The following is a 16809-nucleotide window of genomic DNA, read 5'->3' as shown; positions in this document are numbered from 1 at the left end:
TCTTGCTCTCCTACTGCTGCCCAGCACCACCAGGTTTGATCCATGCCAACAGCTTCCAGACTGGGACAAATAAATTAAGTACCCGACAGAAAGTAAAATGGAGACTTAGGTGACAATATTAAGACCCCTTTTGGCTGTAGCAGCCTGGAAAATGGAGACCTGCAGTCAGAGGCACTGCTGTGGAAAGGACTGGCCCTAAGCCAGCTGACCTCTGGAAGTTTTGGGCACGTATGTGGCATGACTGAAATGCCCTTCTACTTTTTCACACTATTTTTAGGAGGAACACGGTGGCCATTGAGTCACAGCTATGGTGAGTGAGCTCAGATGAAATGGAGGAGGCTCCCATGCTTTCAGGTTGTTTAAAATGAGAGAAACAATCCAGTTTCTGAGGACTTTCCGTGATCTGTGTTCTTAAAAAGATAGTGTCAAAACAAGTTTCTAGCAGTGGGTTCATTATGGTTTTGATATGAAGTCATGGTGGCTTTTAATAGGAACTGAGATTTACTGTTATGTTTGTAGATATCCAAGATTATCTTACCTGGATGCTGTCATTACAGAATGATAACTCTGCTGGTCCATGGTGGCATATTTTAAAAATATTTTTCTGCTCTGTCATGGTCACAAAGCTGCTGATCAGAAGGAAATGATTTTTTAACATACTGCTCTGTAGCAGTTTGTATGTGCTCTAGTCTGTGTACCAGAGTTAAACTGGTAACATTCTAGGGATCAGCTGTTTGATGAATTATGTCTTTGTAGATTTCTCATTAATGTTTGTTCACAGGAGCTCTTGTTGTCCTTGGCAAGTCTCATAAGTTCAGATTCAATCACCCAGCAGAAGCTGCTATCTTAAGACAAAGAAGATCAGTAAGTTTTAAAACTGTATTTTCCTCTCCCAAGTCTTCATTGATTTTCTTAATTACTTGCCCTCTTAAAAGCAAGCCTGGTATAGAAAATATTTCTTCTCATCACTGTATTCACTTCACTTCTTCCATCTAATGGTCTGTAATGAGACAAAACCTTTTGTGGGAGGACACAAGTACTTCTTTCAGATGTGCTTAGCAAAAGATGATGCAGATCCCTTGAATTATTTAGTGTTTCCTGTTTCTACTACAACAGGATTGAAACAGAAAGGCTGAATGCTGCAGTGAGAAGACCAGTAAAGATTTTTATTACAAGTGTCAGTTTTCTGAATTCTCTTCTTTCTTTGTCATTTCACCATTCCAAATGAGGTATACTGCAAGCAATGGAAAATTTATGGGAGTAAGTGATTGAGTATTGCTGACCCTAAAGGCACTTAATTACTACATACATACAGATAGATACAACATTTCCTGGAATGTTCATCACTACTGCAAGATAATGTTTGGTCAGCTAGTTCAATAATGTTTCAAAAAAAATAGTTTATTTTTATAATTACTTGCAAATATAACTAAAAAACTCCCAAATTTAAAGAATGTAAGTTTTTTGGTTTAGGACATAACCATATTACCAACTGATATTAGCAAGAATCTACCTTTTAAAATGGATTTTCTTATGTTTTATGCTTTGCCTTCAGCTGTTCTTTTGTACTGACTTCTGTAGCTGAGATAAGGGACTTTAACTTCCCTTTGCTTTCATTCTTAATTACTTTAGTAATTAAACATGCAGTACATTAAAGCAGAGAGAGGTAACTCAGTAGCAAATACCTCACCATTTTGCAAATTATCAAATACTAAGCAGAACTGTAATTGGGATTATAAACTCACATGGGAGGTATTACAGAATCACAGAAAGCAGCATTGCAGGCAGTAGCTCACAGTGGTGCTGTTAATGATAAATTGGAAGTTCTGGGGTGGTTGTGATATTTATTCTTTCTCCTCTCTTGTGTGCTTTGTAGATCAGTGAAACCTCTCCCGTTCTGAGTTGTGGAGCTTTAGACTGGCTCAACTTGGATAGAAGTTGCACCCATTCTCCTCATTATATACTTTCTACTCTTGACAAGTAAGTAAAAAAAAAACCAGCCAAACAAATGAATCATTTCTCATGTGGGATGATGACTGCCACCAGGACTTGGTTCAGACAAAACCACACTGTACATGGAAAGGTCCCATTGTGTTTTCAAGTGATCAAATGAAAGTGTCCAAGAAAATGCTTTGGCCAACTGAGTAGTATAAAGTGTTGTAATATCCAGGCAAAAACCCTGAAGAAGTATTTATTGATGCACAGTGAATATTGATGCACAATTGAGAAAATGCCTCAGATGAGACTGTCAGCCTTAACTTGGTTCACTTGCACAGCTGCACTGGAGCTATTCTGATTCAAGAGCTAATGTGTAATTTTTACAATATTCTTACTCCAGTGCACAGCATGAACTTCTCTAGTATGCTTTAGCCAAGGTAATTATTACCAATTCAGTTTCCCTGCTAATTTGTGGTGGAAGGTCATAGAATCATAGAATTAGAATCATAGAATTGGCTGGGTTGGAAGGGACCTCAGAGATCATTGAGTCCAGGTCCTCACTGAGCCCTTATCTCAAAAAAAGCCACTGTGATTCCCTCTTGGATGGGTGCTTTTAATGTGCTTTTCTGGAAGGGAAAGGCTTGGTGTGATGAAAACAGTGATTAATATGGATGAGGAAAATGAATTAAGGTATCTCCTGTGTTTCCATTCATAACACTGAAAACAGAATATCACAGCATTAAATGTAATTGGGTTCTTTCTCTTTTTTAATTCCTCTCAGCCTGGCACATTCAGTTGACCTGTTAAAGGCAAGAAACAGCCATCTTTTCATGCATATCTGTTGATAGTTCTGCTTCTTGCTAGAGTGTTTTTGGTGTGGTAACATGCTGGGAGTCTTCTGTTTCTTTCTAGAAGAAATGGTTTTTATGAGCATAGAATGTTCTCCCTCTTCTGAACATCTATTCATACTTTTAGTCAAGTGGCTTGCTTTCCACCTTGGGTAGTGTGTTTCTGTGTGTTCTCTTCAATGTATCTAATCTCTGCATTTGCTTTTCATTTGCTGCAGTGATACCTTTCTGTACAAACTGGTATTTCGTTTTGTTTCTTTACTGAGGTACATTTTATACATCACTTCTGGTTTTTCTTCGTAAAAAATACAAAGAATTTAAAAACAAGGCGTTGCCTAATGACCTTGAAAAGTAGATACCAAGTTGCTCTTTATGTGTATATAAGCATCAGAGGTGGAGTTTTTATTGATGGTCCAAGAAAAATTTTCAGAAATCCCAGAGCATGGTGAAGTTTGGCACAGAACTGAACTTCATTTTCCCCTTTTTAACCTGACAGAACTCCAGAAGTTTTCTGTTCTTTTTTCAGACCCAGATAGCAGATTTTTTTTTTAAATTCCTTTGACAGCACTATGCATACTACACTGCTTAACATTACCCTCATACTTACTTGAAGTGTTTCAAATGGTTACTTCAGTGAAAATGAAAAGCATTATAGTATTGCATTCACTTGAGTGTCATGAATGTTCCTCTCTTACAGGAATAAGCTATGAACTATGTCTAATACTAGTTGCCTTCCACCTTACATAGTTCTGTGGTCTTTTTTTCCTCTTGGATAGTTTTTTTTGGCAAAGGTAAACTGAATTGATCCACTCCAGAAATCTGCATTTCTATCCAGACAAGTAGTTTTACTCAGGGAAAAGGTTATGATTGGGACACCTACCCTAAGATCTATGATATGAGAATAAACCCAGATATCTGCACTCTCTCAAATGTCCTGTTTCCCTGAAGAAAAGTCAGTTTCAGGTACTAAAATGTGTGTCTGAGATACTTTGCAAACAGTAACACAGGACTAAGTGGACTACAGGCAGTGCTTGTTTATTCATCAGTAAAAGTCCACCTAGTGCAAGGTCTTGTCTCTGTCAGAAAGAGATGCTTAGAGGAAAATATAAGAACAGGGCAAGCTGTGTGTTTGTGTCTCTCTTCCTCTCTCATTTCCTTTTATAGTTTTCAGTGCTCTCCCAGCTGCTAGTAATCTGTATCTTAGAGCCCACTGAAAATCACAATAACATCTCTGTGTGTAAAAGGCTTCAGTGCCTTCTTTTTGAACATCTGTATGATTTCCTATTTTTATTTTTACAGTCAAAAATGTAGAAGCTGTAAAGAAAAATGTTCTCCTGAACTAAGGTAAGAATACTAATGTGTCTAAATCATACTGAGTTTTTTTTACCCCTCCAGCTTTGTCTCTCTGCTGTGCCACACTGATTGCATCCAGAAGAGATGCAAGCTAGGCTTCTTCAGGCTAGATCTTGTGTACAGGTTTTGCAGCTTTGTTGCATGCATAACCTGTATTTTACATGCACGATGAGTGGGATTTACACTGACACTACTACTATACAAGAAACATAAAATATATTAAATTATATATATATACATATTGTATTATATGTATTGTTATTGTATTATATTGTATTATATGTATACAAACTGTATACATCACTAGTAGGTGGTGAGAGTACTTATTGCTATACTGAAAGTTCCTTGGACAAATTGAGTTCTCTTCTGGTGAGAAGAAAATGGCTTTGTGTAAGGGTCCAAAAAAGAAGTCTTAGCATAGAACATGCAAAGCAGAGCAGCTGCACATAAAAAATCCAGAAGAAATGAAAGGATCATCAGTTCCTTATTAGAGTCCTTAAACCATGGAAACCTATCAATTTCTGAATTATTTTTATTTCAAAGCATCTGAATGTGTATATTATGGTCATGAATACTTACAGCCCTATCTCTCATGCTGTTAGTATAGAACTGGCTGGGTTGGAAGGGACCTCAGAGATCATCAAGTCCAACCCTTGATCCACTCCTGCTGCAGTTCCCAGCCCATGGCACTGAGTGCCACATCCAGGCTCTTTTGAAATATCTCCAGATACGGAGAATCCACTACTTCCCTGGGCAGCCCATTCCAATGTCTGATCACTCTCTCCATAAGGAAATTCTTTCTAATCTCCAACCTAAACCTCCCCTGGCACAACTCGAGACCCTGCCCTCTTGTCTTGCTGAGATGATGCTATTTTTCTTTATTTGCTTTCCATGGACTGAATTACCAGTTCAACCTCTAATTGTTAAAATATTTTGAGAAATCAGAGAGAAAAAAAATTGACCATTCCTCTCAACTATTAGAACCTTAGGCATGAAACTTTCCTTTAAAAGGTGTGATTCATTGTATTTTACTTGGCTGCTTGCTCATACACCCTACTGCAAAGAGCCCCAGCACTTCAAACTTATGATGTTTGAAGCACACACACAGGAGGCTTGCAACCAGCATCAGTCCTTATATGATAACATCACCACAAATTAGTAGGTAATGAAGTACTTGCTCCTGACATAGTCTTAATATGTACAGATGTAAACCCTGCATATAAATGCAAATCCTGATTTTGTTCTTTTGGTGGCTTGGAAAAAAAAATCAGGAGTTTTCCTGTTACTATCTAGTGAGATAGCAGTACACTGAATTAATTTTAGCTGCTTGGTATGACATCTGATGCTGGAGAACACAACACAATTGTTATTCTATTGTGGTGAAGCAAACATGTCCAAATATTTGTAAAAAATTAAAACTATGAGTTCTTACTAACAGCTTTCATTTGAGAATTTCAAAGTGCTCTACAAATACAAGTTAAAGAAAACTTTTGCCTCTTTGAGAAGATCCCTCAAATATTTTATTCCACAGAAAAATGCTCTGTGTCAGCTACAAGTCTGCAACTTACAGCAGGACAGCATATAGTGGGTTAGCAGGGGACCACACTGATTCTATAAATTACTGAGATTATAAGGGCAGAAGATGTCATAGATTGTAGTTCTAGCTGAACTGGAATTTAGCAAGGCAGCTGTCACCTTTACTGGAGTGTGTGGCTGTGTCTCATGCCTGTGACTTAATGCTAAAAAGAGGTTTAAACTGTGCTTAAAGGCTTACCTTAAATAAGTCTCCCTTACTGTTGTTACAGGACCTTAGGCAAAGAAAAAAAACCATGAAGATTTGTGTGGGGAAAAAAAAAAAAAAAACAGGACAAAAACTTGCACTGGTTTGGTTTTTCTGTACACCAACCAGCAATCAGAAATCCAATACCTGATAGTAACATCTGTGAAGGGGATTACTCTATGAGCCCACTTCCAAGGTCCCTCATTTCTCAAGGTTTCTGCCTCTTCTGGCTGTTCTGACTGATTTCTGGTTCCCAGCTCGTTGCCCCCCAGTTTCTGTTTAGAATTTTGTGTGGCATTGCTGCAGGAGGCTGGTGGAAGAGGTGATACAAGGTCTTCCTCTCTCCTTCATCACTCTTCCCTTTGCTTGAGGGAGGAAAAAGTGAGAGGTTTGGGCCTCTGTGCTAGGCAGGAGCAGATGCAGACTGATGCAGCTGCATGGTGCCTGCTGCTGCGTGATGCTCCCAGGCCCTGCGGGAAGAGCCCTGGATTGGACACGGTTGGAGGGGGAGGATGGAGCATGAGGATGGATGCAGATCACTGGATAGGCTCGTAAGCCTGACTTGCGATTGCTCTCAGTGCTGTGAGACTTGCAAAGGTGCAAAATGCCTTGCCAACATCTTTTTTTCTGCTTTATTATTAACTCTTCTCCCCCTGGAAAAAATCAGCCATAAAAGGAAAAGGGAACTCACACACCAGGCAGACGGGAGTATGAGGATGCTGACTTGACTGATGTTATCTTTGGCAAAATCAGAAGATTTCAGCTTTTAGCAGCACTGGTTATTTTGCACTTGAGTTTCTTTATTTGAGCCTTAAGATTTTGTTACAGGAGGCATTCAGCCTCACGACAGGGCTATTGCTGCCATAGTTACTGAAAGCTGCATTATGCTGTAGCAGCCGTCAGCCTCTGCATCAGCAGCAGAAATGTTTGGGGAAGAGGGGAGGAGACTTGCACAATAGGATCCCGGAGAGCTGACGACAGAAAAAGACTGGAAAAAAAATGTGGATTTACAGATGGTTCATTTAGCATGCGTCATGCAAACTTTGTGGAGAGAAAAATGAGATGGAAAACCAATCCAGCAGCCTTGGTATAATATGAAAATTTTCTCAGTAATCTGTGATTATCTTTAGTTTAAGGCTGATGTTTTTCTGGTGTAATTTTACTTGCTGTTTTTAAGGGTTTACTTTGTGTAGCTGTTGACACTTCTTGCTGCATTTGGTACACCTAAAAACCTGCATGCTTTTCTAAAATTCTGTGCAGAATAATCTATATTCTGTGTACTGGTCCTGTGAAGCCAGGATTTTATGCATGTCTTGATATAAGAAATTAAGCTGCTTGTCTTATGTTAGTCCTAAGGTTATAATTTTTCCTGCTAGAACTATACTGAGTGTAGATTGTTTATGTGTGAAGGCAGGAATACAAGCAATTGTAGAAATTCTTCTGTGCTTGATTTTTATATCTCAGTATTCCTGTATGTCAAGTATAAATTCAGCAATACATCTGATTTAAGATGTTTTAGATGAAAGAAATGACTGGTGTCATCTACCTATTCCAAAATACGACTAAATTCTTATGTGAACTGGATTTATACTTGTTTCTAGTTTAACTCATCAAACATCTATTACACAAACTGATTGTTCTTTAAATTATCTATTAGGTGATTTAGGTAGGAAGTGTGCATGAATCTCTTGTTTTCTTTCTGGGCTGTTTTCACCTTGTTTTTCAGTTTAGTTTATCTGTTATTTCCACAAACCAGCAAGAGTGTGTTGATGTGACACAGCACGTTTGAAGGTAGAAAAGGAGAATTCTTACTTCTTGGTCTGGGTTTCAGCAGTTTCTGTGGCAGACTGTGTCCCAAACCCAAACCAGGTTGTCATTTTGCTCCCAAAGTCCCATGGCCAGAGGAAAAACACCTCCTGGCATACCTGTATTATGTCAGTGGCTCTGCATGGATTTTCATTATCTTTTTGTTCTGTTTGAGAAAACCATTTTTAAGAGTTAACTTCATAAAGCAGTGTTTAATGTTCAATCTCTGTTCTCAGACCTCTCTTGCTGCTCTGCCTGGTTTCTGTTTTGTGCTATTAAAAATTAGGAGATGAAGGAAAGAGGCACAGAAATAACAGAACTGCAACTCATGTATGTAACCTGAGCAACAGTATTTTATTACAGAGGCTTTAACCTTAGAGAGAGAGGATTGTACCCACTACCTGCATCACCAGAACAAAAGCTGTAATAATGCTGTAATGGTAGCTGTGCCATGTTTGGGTTTTGAGGGTTTTTAAAGGTTTAAAGGGAAGTATGGGTGTGCCTCTGCACTCTGCCTGTTTGGGGTGTAGTCCTGGTGTGGAGCTGTGATTAATAACAGAAGTTTGGCTGTGCTGTGCCTGTTGGAAAGGATCTAAGTTTCATGTTAGTTCAGCAAAAAAGCCATTACCACATGCAGGGAACACACTGGTGTTGCTTAGAACAGCAACCAAGAGGCTTCCATGTGCATTGTTTGCATTGCTTGTTCTCTGGTAATTTATGGGTGGGGTGGGTGGTTTCAGCACTGCTGGAAAGTATGGGGAGAACTTGTGAGCCTCTCCCAGCTGTGGACAGATGTTACCTGACCACCTCTCTAGGTGGCCCTGCTCTGGCAGGGGGGGTTGGACTAGATGATCTTTCGAGGTCCCTTCCAACCCCTAGGATTCTGTGATTCTGTGACCTCTACAAGCATTGGGAGGTCTTTGAATTGAAATGCAGCACTGAGTTTTTGCATATACTTAAATGTTCTGGGTTTCAATTTGTAAATAGTTTGAACCCTGGTGGGCCAGTTTTATGGAAAGGATGGCTGAGAGCTACAAGTCATGGTTAGGAAAAATTTTAAACATTTTGTACAAGGAATTTTATTTGATCTAGTATAGTAAACAGTTGCATAACAAGAATTCTCTGTCTCCTTTTTTACTATCGTGCTTCCCTTTTGAGCCTTATTGGCAATGATTTACTCAGTTTTCTCAGTCTCATGCAGAATGCTGCTACTAATACTGAATTAATATAAATCAGCTCTTCTGATATTTGATTTTGTTATATTTGATGGTATTAAACCTCGTACTTTGCTTCTTTCATACATTTCTCAAACTAAGTGATTCCCCAAGGTCATGCAGTTGTCCAGTGAAAAATGTAGGCTCGTGTTTCTCAACTTTCATACCACTGTAGGATTCAGAGCTTATATATATCTGCTAGCAAAACAGCTAAAGACTGCCCCATCATCAGAGTATGCACAGAAACTTAGCATTTACAATCACTATTCAGGCTTCCTGGGTTTAACAGATCAGGAACTTCATATGGAATCAGGGCCTTGCAGATGAGGTTTGATGCACAGGCATCCAGTCCTTGCCCTGAGGACCTTGAAGCCTAAATACATGAAAGCACAGAGGTGATGTAACTGCTCCAAAATCAGAGAGGTTTTGTCTCAGGTCAGAATGCAGTGGCTGTTCCATTACATTTCCCTTGGAAAATGTGGAAGATAACCTGGAAGCTGCATTCAGGGAAAGCCTCCTTCAGAGTTATCCTGAAAACCATGGGAGCTTTTCCTAGATGAGATCCTTCATATTTAATACTCTATTTGAAAAGTGATTCTTCTTCAGTTCACCAGTCTAGCTTTAAGCTTTAAGATCTGAGTTTGTCCCTCAGTAGTTGGTGGCATTAAGAACACCTGAACAGCTGGAGCTTTGTAATAGCCATGCAGTGCTGCAGCAAAGTGTCACTTCAAACCTACTGCAGCTGAATGAGAAATGAGGCATCCCATCCCCACTTCCTGGGGATCAATTACAGTTTATCTGAGAGGAAAAAAATTGCAAATCACAGATTGTTGGCATCTTTGTAGCCAAGCCAAGGACAAACAGATCTTGGAGCTGCCTCTTCTCATCATATGTTCCTTTGGGTCCCAAGCATACATAAAGCATTTAGCAGATGGCAGTAGCAAAGCTTGTGTTCTGTTTGCACCATGCCAGACAGTTAAACAGGAGATGTTCCTTTTCAGTTGCTCTCACCAGCATTACATTTACATAAACATTAAAACCAAACTGAATTCTGGTTTCCATAGGTGAGGAAAAGAGTCACAGTCGTATTGTAAATAACTGAGACTCTTCAGGCTTTCATGTAGTGAGGCTTTTCCCTGCTTCTTGAGACAGTGAAATGCATGTGCTATGGAAAGGTGCTCCAGAAGATTTGTAGGTTTTGGCTGCTTAATTGTTTGATCTGTTTTGTGATGAACCCAGCACACAGAATCAAAGTTGCTGCTGTAGAAGTGCTTGCTTTTGAACACATCCTTACAGTTCTATGTAGAGTTTTCAAGTTAATTCCTATGTAGCACAGAGAGATAGTAGTAATTTGTGTATAGATATGCTTAGGGATAAGAGATAGTAATGATTGGAGTATGACGCAAATGGTATGGAATAAGGGGTGGAATGTCCTGGTTTGGGCCAGGATAAAGGTGATTTTCTGTCTTGTACTTTTGCTTTTAGCCAAGTCTCTTGTAAGTAATTGCACTTGCTGAAATTAACAGCAAGTTTCTCAGACAGTGTGTGCTTCTAGGACTGATAACACTCTTTTCACACAGGTGACCTTGTATTGGTAATGATTTTACAAGCAACATGATATTTACAAAATATTCCCTTTGAAATTATATTTTTGTCTTCTTTTGACCCTAGGGGACTCTTTAGAGTTTTTATATCTTTGCTGTCTTTTAAAGTACAATAAATCATAGAATCATAGAATCCTTGGGGTTGGAAGGGACCTCGAAAGATCATCTAGTCATTTATTTCATTAGTAAAAGATATTCTAATTAATTTTCGTCCCCAAGGACTGAATTTTTTGAGGTTTCATGTAATCCTTCATTGTTTAGAAACAAAACAAGGCAAAGATCATATATCACCTCTATAAATGATTTTAATGCTAAGAATGTCTGATTATCATCAGGGATTAGGCTAAGAATAGTTAATATTTTGATTGTTACTCTGTGTGTGTCTGTGTGTAAGATTTTGGCACCAAACATCCTGGAGGGGACTGTAAGGCAGCTTTCCACAGGTTAATCACTTCTCTGAGCACAATTCTGCTCCAAGGATAGAAGCAACACTTGGAAGTATTTAGGTGACAAGTACCCTGTGTAGTGGTTATAAAATTTTATAACAAAACCCCAAAATTTTATAAACAACCCCCCACGTCCAATTTCATTTTTGGAAGATCCCCAGCAAAATGAAAAGTTATGATATCTTTTAAAGTCTTCTTGCTGGTATCTTTCTGGTGCTGGAATTTTCTGCTTTACCACAAGAGTTTTCATGTTTGGTACATGTCCTTTATGATACAGGATTTGTAGCCTGCTGTGACATTCATACACACAGCTACTTCACCACCAGGAGCTTACTTAACAACAGAGTATCTTGAATGTTGTCTTGTTTTTCTTTAATAAGATAACTTGTTTAATTACAAATATTTGTTTAAATTCACTGTCAACATTTCTATCAGCAGAGAAATAGATGCTGTGCGTGAAGAGTACAAGCAGAAACTGAGAGAGCAGGAAGCTTTCCACAGAAGACAGATCCAGCAGCAGCAGCTCTATGTTGAGGATTTGGAGCAGCAGATCCTGAGAGGACAGATCAAAGCTGAGAAGGAGCTAGAAAACGACCAAGCACTCATCAATCAGCAAATCCAAGAAAGTGGGTGCCTGCCTCTTCCCTGCCATTGCTGCTTGCTTTCATCTTCTTGGTATTTTTGTCCCAGTAATGCTTTAGATGAAGGGTGGAAGTTTTTATCGTGGTGCACAATAGATGAGTCTGCTCTTGTGCTTTCTGTTTTTCTTGTGATATACCTGGTGCTTCAGCCAAGGAGTTGCTCCAGGAGGTTGAAACTGAGATAACTGTGACAGCTCCTACCACAAGTTGTGTGTCAATTGAGATACTCTCTTTACATGTCACTGATGATGTCACCTGTAACACCACCATTTTCGGGTGGTTTTAATGAATTTTACTCATTGGGAAAAACAGGGCCATGGCGTAAGACCATGGCTCAAAATTAATTTTCTTTTAGTTTTAAACAATGAGAACAAAGAAATTGGTGGGACATTGAAGTTTGGTGCTGAAATCCCATCCCCATTTAAGGGAGAGAGAATTTAATTGGCTTTTATGTGGTCAGTATTTCCATACACACCTTGCCATTTTATAGTATGAAGATATTCTGGGGATAGAAACTGAAGTGTGAAAAGTTCAGGTTGAAAATAAGATGCAGGTTTTATATACTCTGAAGATGACTGATTAGTCTTATTGCATTCTCCACTGCTAAGTTTGTTTTAAACAAAAGCTGGATTAAAAAAAGACAGGCTTTGGTTCAAATTGCAGTAGTTTCTTGGCAGTTCTGCAGTGTTATGCAGGAGTACAAAAGGCCAGATCAGTGCTGAGATTTTGTAAATGGCAAATAGCTCTGTCAGAAGGGGGAGACACAGCATATTTGCAGAAATATTTTTTAGTGTTTAGTGTTTTAGTTTTTAGTGTTTAGGGCTCCTGGCCCCAGAGGTGCAACTTGGAATGAAGGCAGATATATTCAGCAGAACATCTTGGGAGGGGTTGGGCTGCCCCTTAATGAGTTTATAGACTGATTTGAGAACAATAAGTCTTCCTGACCACTGAAATTGGGTACTTACAGTGTCCTCCGAAGTGGGAGGAGCCATTCTTGCTCCTGAAGCTCGACGAGCTGCTGGTCTCTTCCAGGACTCCAGCCACCACACAGCACTTCCAGGGTAGAAGTGTAGCAGGAGGAGCCTTTCCTGCTCCAGAGGCTCAACGAGCTGCTGGCCTCTCCATGCCTCGCACCAGAGTGAGCTGAGCTTGCCTCTGTGGGTGTGTGTCCCACCTTTATTGGCCCCCTGATCTTGCTCATGCCCAACAGGGGCCTGTCCTAACCAGGCACAGGTGGACTCACACCCACTCACTGGCAATTCGAGGCACCTGGTTTATCTTGTTCTACAGTCCTCTAGTTTGTCTTCATAGTGAGTGATTTGATGGAGGTTTCTTGATAAGCAAAGTATGCCTAATACAAGGGCACTGTTCCCAGCTGGCAAAACTTGCTTTTGGTTTCTTGAAGAAGAAAATGTCTGTGAATTTTTGGAAGCATCTCAGACCTAAACTTATAGAGTCTGCTATCTTTTAATTATGCCAGCCCCAATGAAGAGATCAGAGGGAAATTGGGATGTTGCAGGAATGGACTGAGGATGTCTAGATAGTACAGAGAACTGGAAGAATTTTCCTAATAACTTTATTTTGTGGCTCTCTAGACCTTCTCTGCTTCCACCCAGTTCTGCTGGTTTTGCTGTGTTCATGAGAATCTTAGCCAGGCAGGTAGTTTTTGCCAGCCAAATACAATACATCACTTGGAAAGCCACCAAAGTTCTTCACCTTTTCTGTGCCCTCTGTGTGTCAGCTTCTGACAGAGACTAAATTGTGAGCAGAGATTAATTAGCATCTTGGAGCTTGCAGCTGTGTTGCAGGGAGACTTATCTGCCAAATCTTCTGCTTGCTAGAAACATGCTAATGAGGACAGATCTGGAAAGAGAGTTGAGAAAAAGCTTTGTGTGTGAAAATATTTAAAAATAATAATAAATAATAAGTAAAGAAATAATAATAATAGAAATAATTATAGAAATATAATAGAAATAATAGAAATAATAGAATAATAATAAAGAAAAAAATAATTACTAAAATGCTTCCCTTTTTACCTCTCGAGTAACCACAGAGTTAGAATTTCTGCTTCTGTGTGTGCGTGCAGCTGCCAGCAAAAAAAGGACAGGAGATCATTGTGGGAGGGATCACTAAGGAAATATGTTAAACAAGATCAGTAGGCACCAAAGAAGGGATGCTGAGAATGCCTATGCTCTGATGATTTCCTCTGTCAGGGGAACTGACACAGCCCAGAATTCCTCTCTTGCAGCTGAGCTGTGCAGAGCTGTGGGTAGCCCTGGTTCATCACATCAGACTTAAATACCTCTTTATTTCTAACCCCTGAATAAGCAATGAAAGGCTGATTTTTCAGTAAAGGACTGCAGATTCAAGGTAAAACCAGCCAGTAAAAAAATGTTGATGCTGGTAAGTGCTTTGTAAAGGTTTGGTCCTTTGAGAAGTGCTCTACTTGTCAAGGAACCTTGCCTGTGACTTTACATTGCTTTTTTCAGCTAAGGGTATTTTTTGTTTGCTTTTTGCAGCTGAATATGTGTATTTTTATAGCAGCATACAAATGAACAAACTCTGCCTCATTAAGTGAATATGTCCAAGCTATCAGACTCAATCTGGCAGTGGTGATCTCAATAAACCCTTCTTTTGATTGCTACAGATCATCATAGCTCAGACTGAAGCCTGTGCACTCTGAAAAACCTCTAAGCACATAATGCAATAAAATATTTTGAAAATAGTCTTTCCTTCAGGGTTAAAAATCAATCAACCTGTTCAGGTCCTGAATATTTAGAGAAGACTGAGTGTGTAAGCAGAGGAAATGTATTTTCTTATTCAGTTGGGTTAATCAGCTGCTTTGTGAGCATATTTAGCAGTTATGAAATATGGGGGATATTAACAAAAGCAGAGAAGCTAACTCCCTGTGTGGAGCAGAGTGGTGATTTTATGAAAAACACACATTGACTGCTGTGAATTATATTTGTATGGGAGTCTTGCATTTATTTCAAATAGGTTACATGCTAAAGGACTCACATACAAGGGCTCCCATCAGGCTGTTTTGGCAAGTGCTTGTTGGACCAGCCCTACATAGCTACAGCAGGTAGTAAATGTGTGGTTCATAGAATCATAGAGTAGGCTGGGTTGGAAGGGACCTCAGAGATCGAGTCCAACCCTTATTGTTGTTGCTCTACCTCAGCTAGATGACACCCAGGGTTTGTGTTGCTTGGGAAGTACCCATCAGATGGGTTTAGAGAGTCTGGCAGAAGTGTTCAGCAGGTGCCTACATGGCTGGCTTCCTTGTAGCCTTCTCTTCAACCCACTTTGGTGGTGTCATGACCATCCACAGGACTAGGACCTTGCAGCTGCCTCTGCAAATGGGGCAGATCCCAGCTGGGCTTAGAGGGGGAGGCTCACTGGTCTTGCTGCTGATGAAGGAGAGCAAAAAAACTGCCATTTCCTGTGCTAAACAAAGTTCCTTAGCATGATTCTGGGTTTCCTCCATTTTCAGCATGCCTGGGTAAGTGAGAGAAAATACTTTGCAGATGGGGTTTGTTGGTTCAGTGAAGGAGGAAAGGTTAGGAGCAAAAGGAAGTAGGAGACATGCTTGTTTTACAATAGCTGTAAAACACTCAAATCCTGCAATGAGAAGTCAGTAATATTTTAAGATTGGACAAGTGCTGCTGTTTTAATCCAAAATATAGGAATTTATTAGCTCATTAGTGTGGGCATGAAGTTGTCTTTGCTGCATTAACATGGAGGCTCTGTTTTCCTCTGTACTAATCATTCCAGTTCCCTTGTTAACTCTGCTCTCAGTGCACATACAGTCATTCCCTAAGGAACACAGGCAATATATTCTTACATATTGACAGTAAAATATATATATACTTATATATTCACAGTAAAAAGGTAATGAACACATACCTCACTGCTGTGAACATATACCCTAGGTCTGAAAAGTGCACAGAAATGAACTCAGGTCTTTCAGTGGTTCCACTGTATTTTAACAAGAAAATTGAGGTGAGTGTAATTGTTTAAGTGTAATCTTTGAGAAACTGAAATGTGTTCTACTTCTTGCTTACAAAGAAGGCCTTGCCCACCAGTCTCCTTAGCTTTATTAGCCAAACCCCTTCTTATAGTTTGTAGTTGTCACCCAAGTCCTTATCCCAGTGGTTCTTTTGGTTCTCAGTAAAAAGCAGCAATGGTGTGTTTTCCTAGAAATGGTTTTCCAAGACTCCTCTATACGTGCATAGAAATTTTGTTCTCAAAAAAGGTCTCAGGGCTGATTAAATGAAGAAACAAGATATCATCAAACAGTGCATTTCCCATTATTTTATTTTTTTTTTTTGCTTTCTTTCTATCATTTCATTTACAGACCAGCAGTGGCTTATCAATGAGAACAGGCGACTGGCTGCCCTTCAGCATCAGCAGAGGGAGTTTGCAGTGCAGACAGAGGCTACACAGTGTGCAGAGGCTGAGGTGCAGAGTACCATTGGGCTGGAAATCTGCCCTTCCCTGCTACAACAGAACAAGAAGCAGCTGGTGCAGCTGGAGCTCCTGCGAAGATATTCCTTAAAAAAGGCAGAAAGGAACATCAGACGGAAAAAGGTCAAATTCCAGCTGGAAAGGATAGTCAAGAAGCAGAAGTTATTGGAAGCCAAGCAAAACCTAGAGCAGCTGGAAGCTAGCTGCTGGATCAATGAAGAGTGTGTGAAACAAGCCCAAATCCTAAATGAAAATCCTGCTTTATGGTCCTCTTTGGATCACCAGTTGCAAAAGCGAAGGAAGTCACTGGGCTCAAGTTCCTTGCAGCAGAGGCAGCATTCATTCTGTAACCCATGCCTGCCACAGGTACCCAGGTGAGTTAACATCTGCCAACTGCACTTTCAAAAGTAATTTACATTCAGGTTATGGTCAGTGACCACCTATAATCCAAAATTCCTTTTGATGTGTTGAAACAATCCCAAACCTTGTGGTACCCGTGAACTTACTATGTTGTGTGGCACACTGGTGCTGTTTGTCATTTTTCCTTTGATCTGTACTGTGCATTCCATCCTTATCTCTTTAACATTGGGTCAAACTCTTCCCTCATAATATTTGTATCATTGGGGTGATGCTAGATGAGACTTTTTAATTGTCCAGCCTTTCTAAAGAGGAATGAAAATCTCTATGCAATGCTAAAAAGTCTGGTTCCCAG

General features: G+C 39.7%; 1 protein-coding gene across 1 annotated transcript in view; it reads left to right on the top strand.

The window, feature by feature from the left end:
• The window catches only part of STARD9 (StAR related lipid transfer domain containing 9), a 109637-nt gene that overhangs the window by 71226 nt on the left and 21602 nt on the right, over window positions 1–16809 (top strand). Inside the window, exons 19-23 of the mRNA XM_030452562.1 lie at window positions 782–864; window positions 1877–1980; window positions 4086–4130; window positions 11425–11615; window positions 15988–16471. Coding sequence (XP_030308422.1) covers window positions 782–864; window positions 1877–1980; window positions 4086–4130; window positions 11425–11615; window positions 15988–16471 — 907 coding nt within the window. The remainder of the gene's footprint in view (window positions 1–781; window positions 865–1876; window positions 1981–4085; window positions 4131–11424; window positions 11616–15987; window positions 16472–16809) is intronic.

Source organism: Calypte anna, chromosome 5A (assembly GCF_003957555.1).
Source record: "Calypte anna isolate BGI_N300 chromosome 5A, bCalAnn1_v1.p, whole genome shotgun sequence".
Lineage (NCBI taxonomy): Eukaryota > Metazoa > Chordata > Aves > Apodiformes > Trochilidae > Calypte > Calypte anna.
The sequence above is the reverse complement of the archived record's forward strand: the minus strand, read 5'-3'. Positions and strand labels throughout refer to the sequence as shown.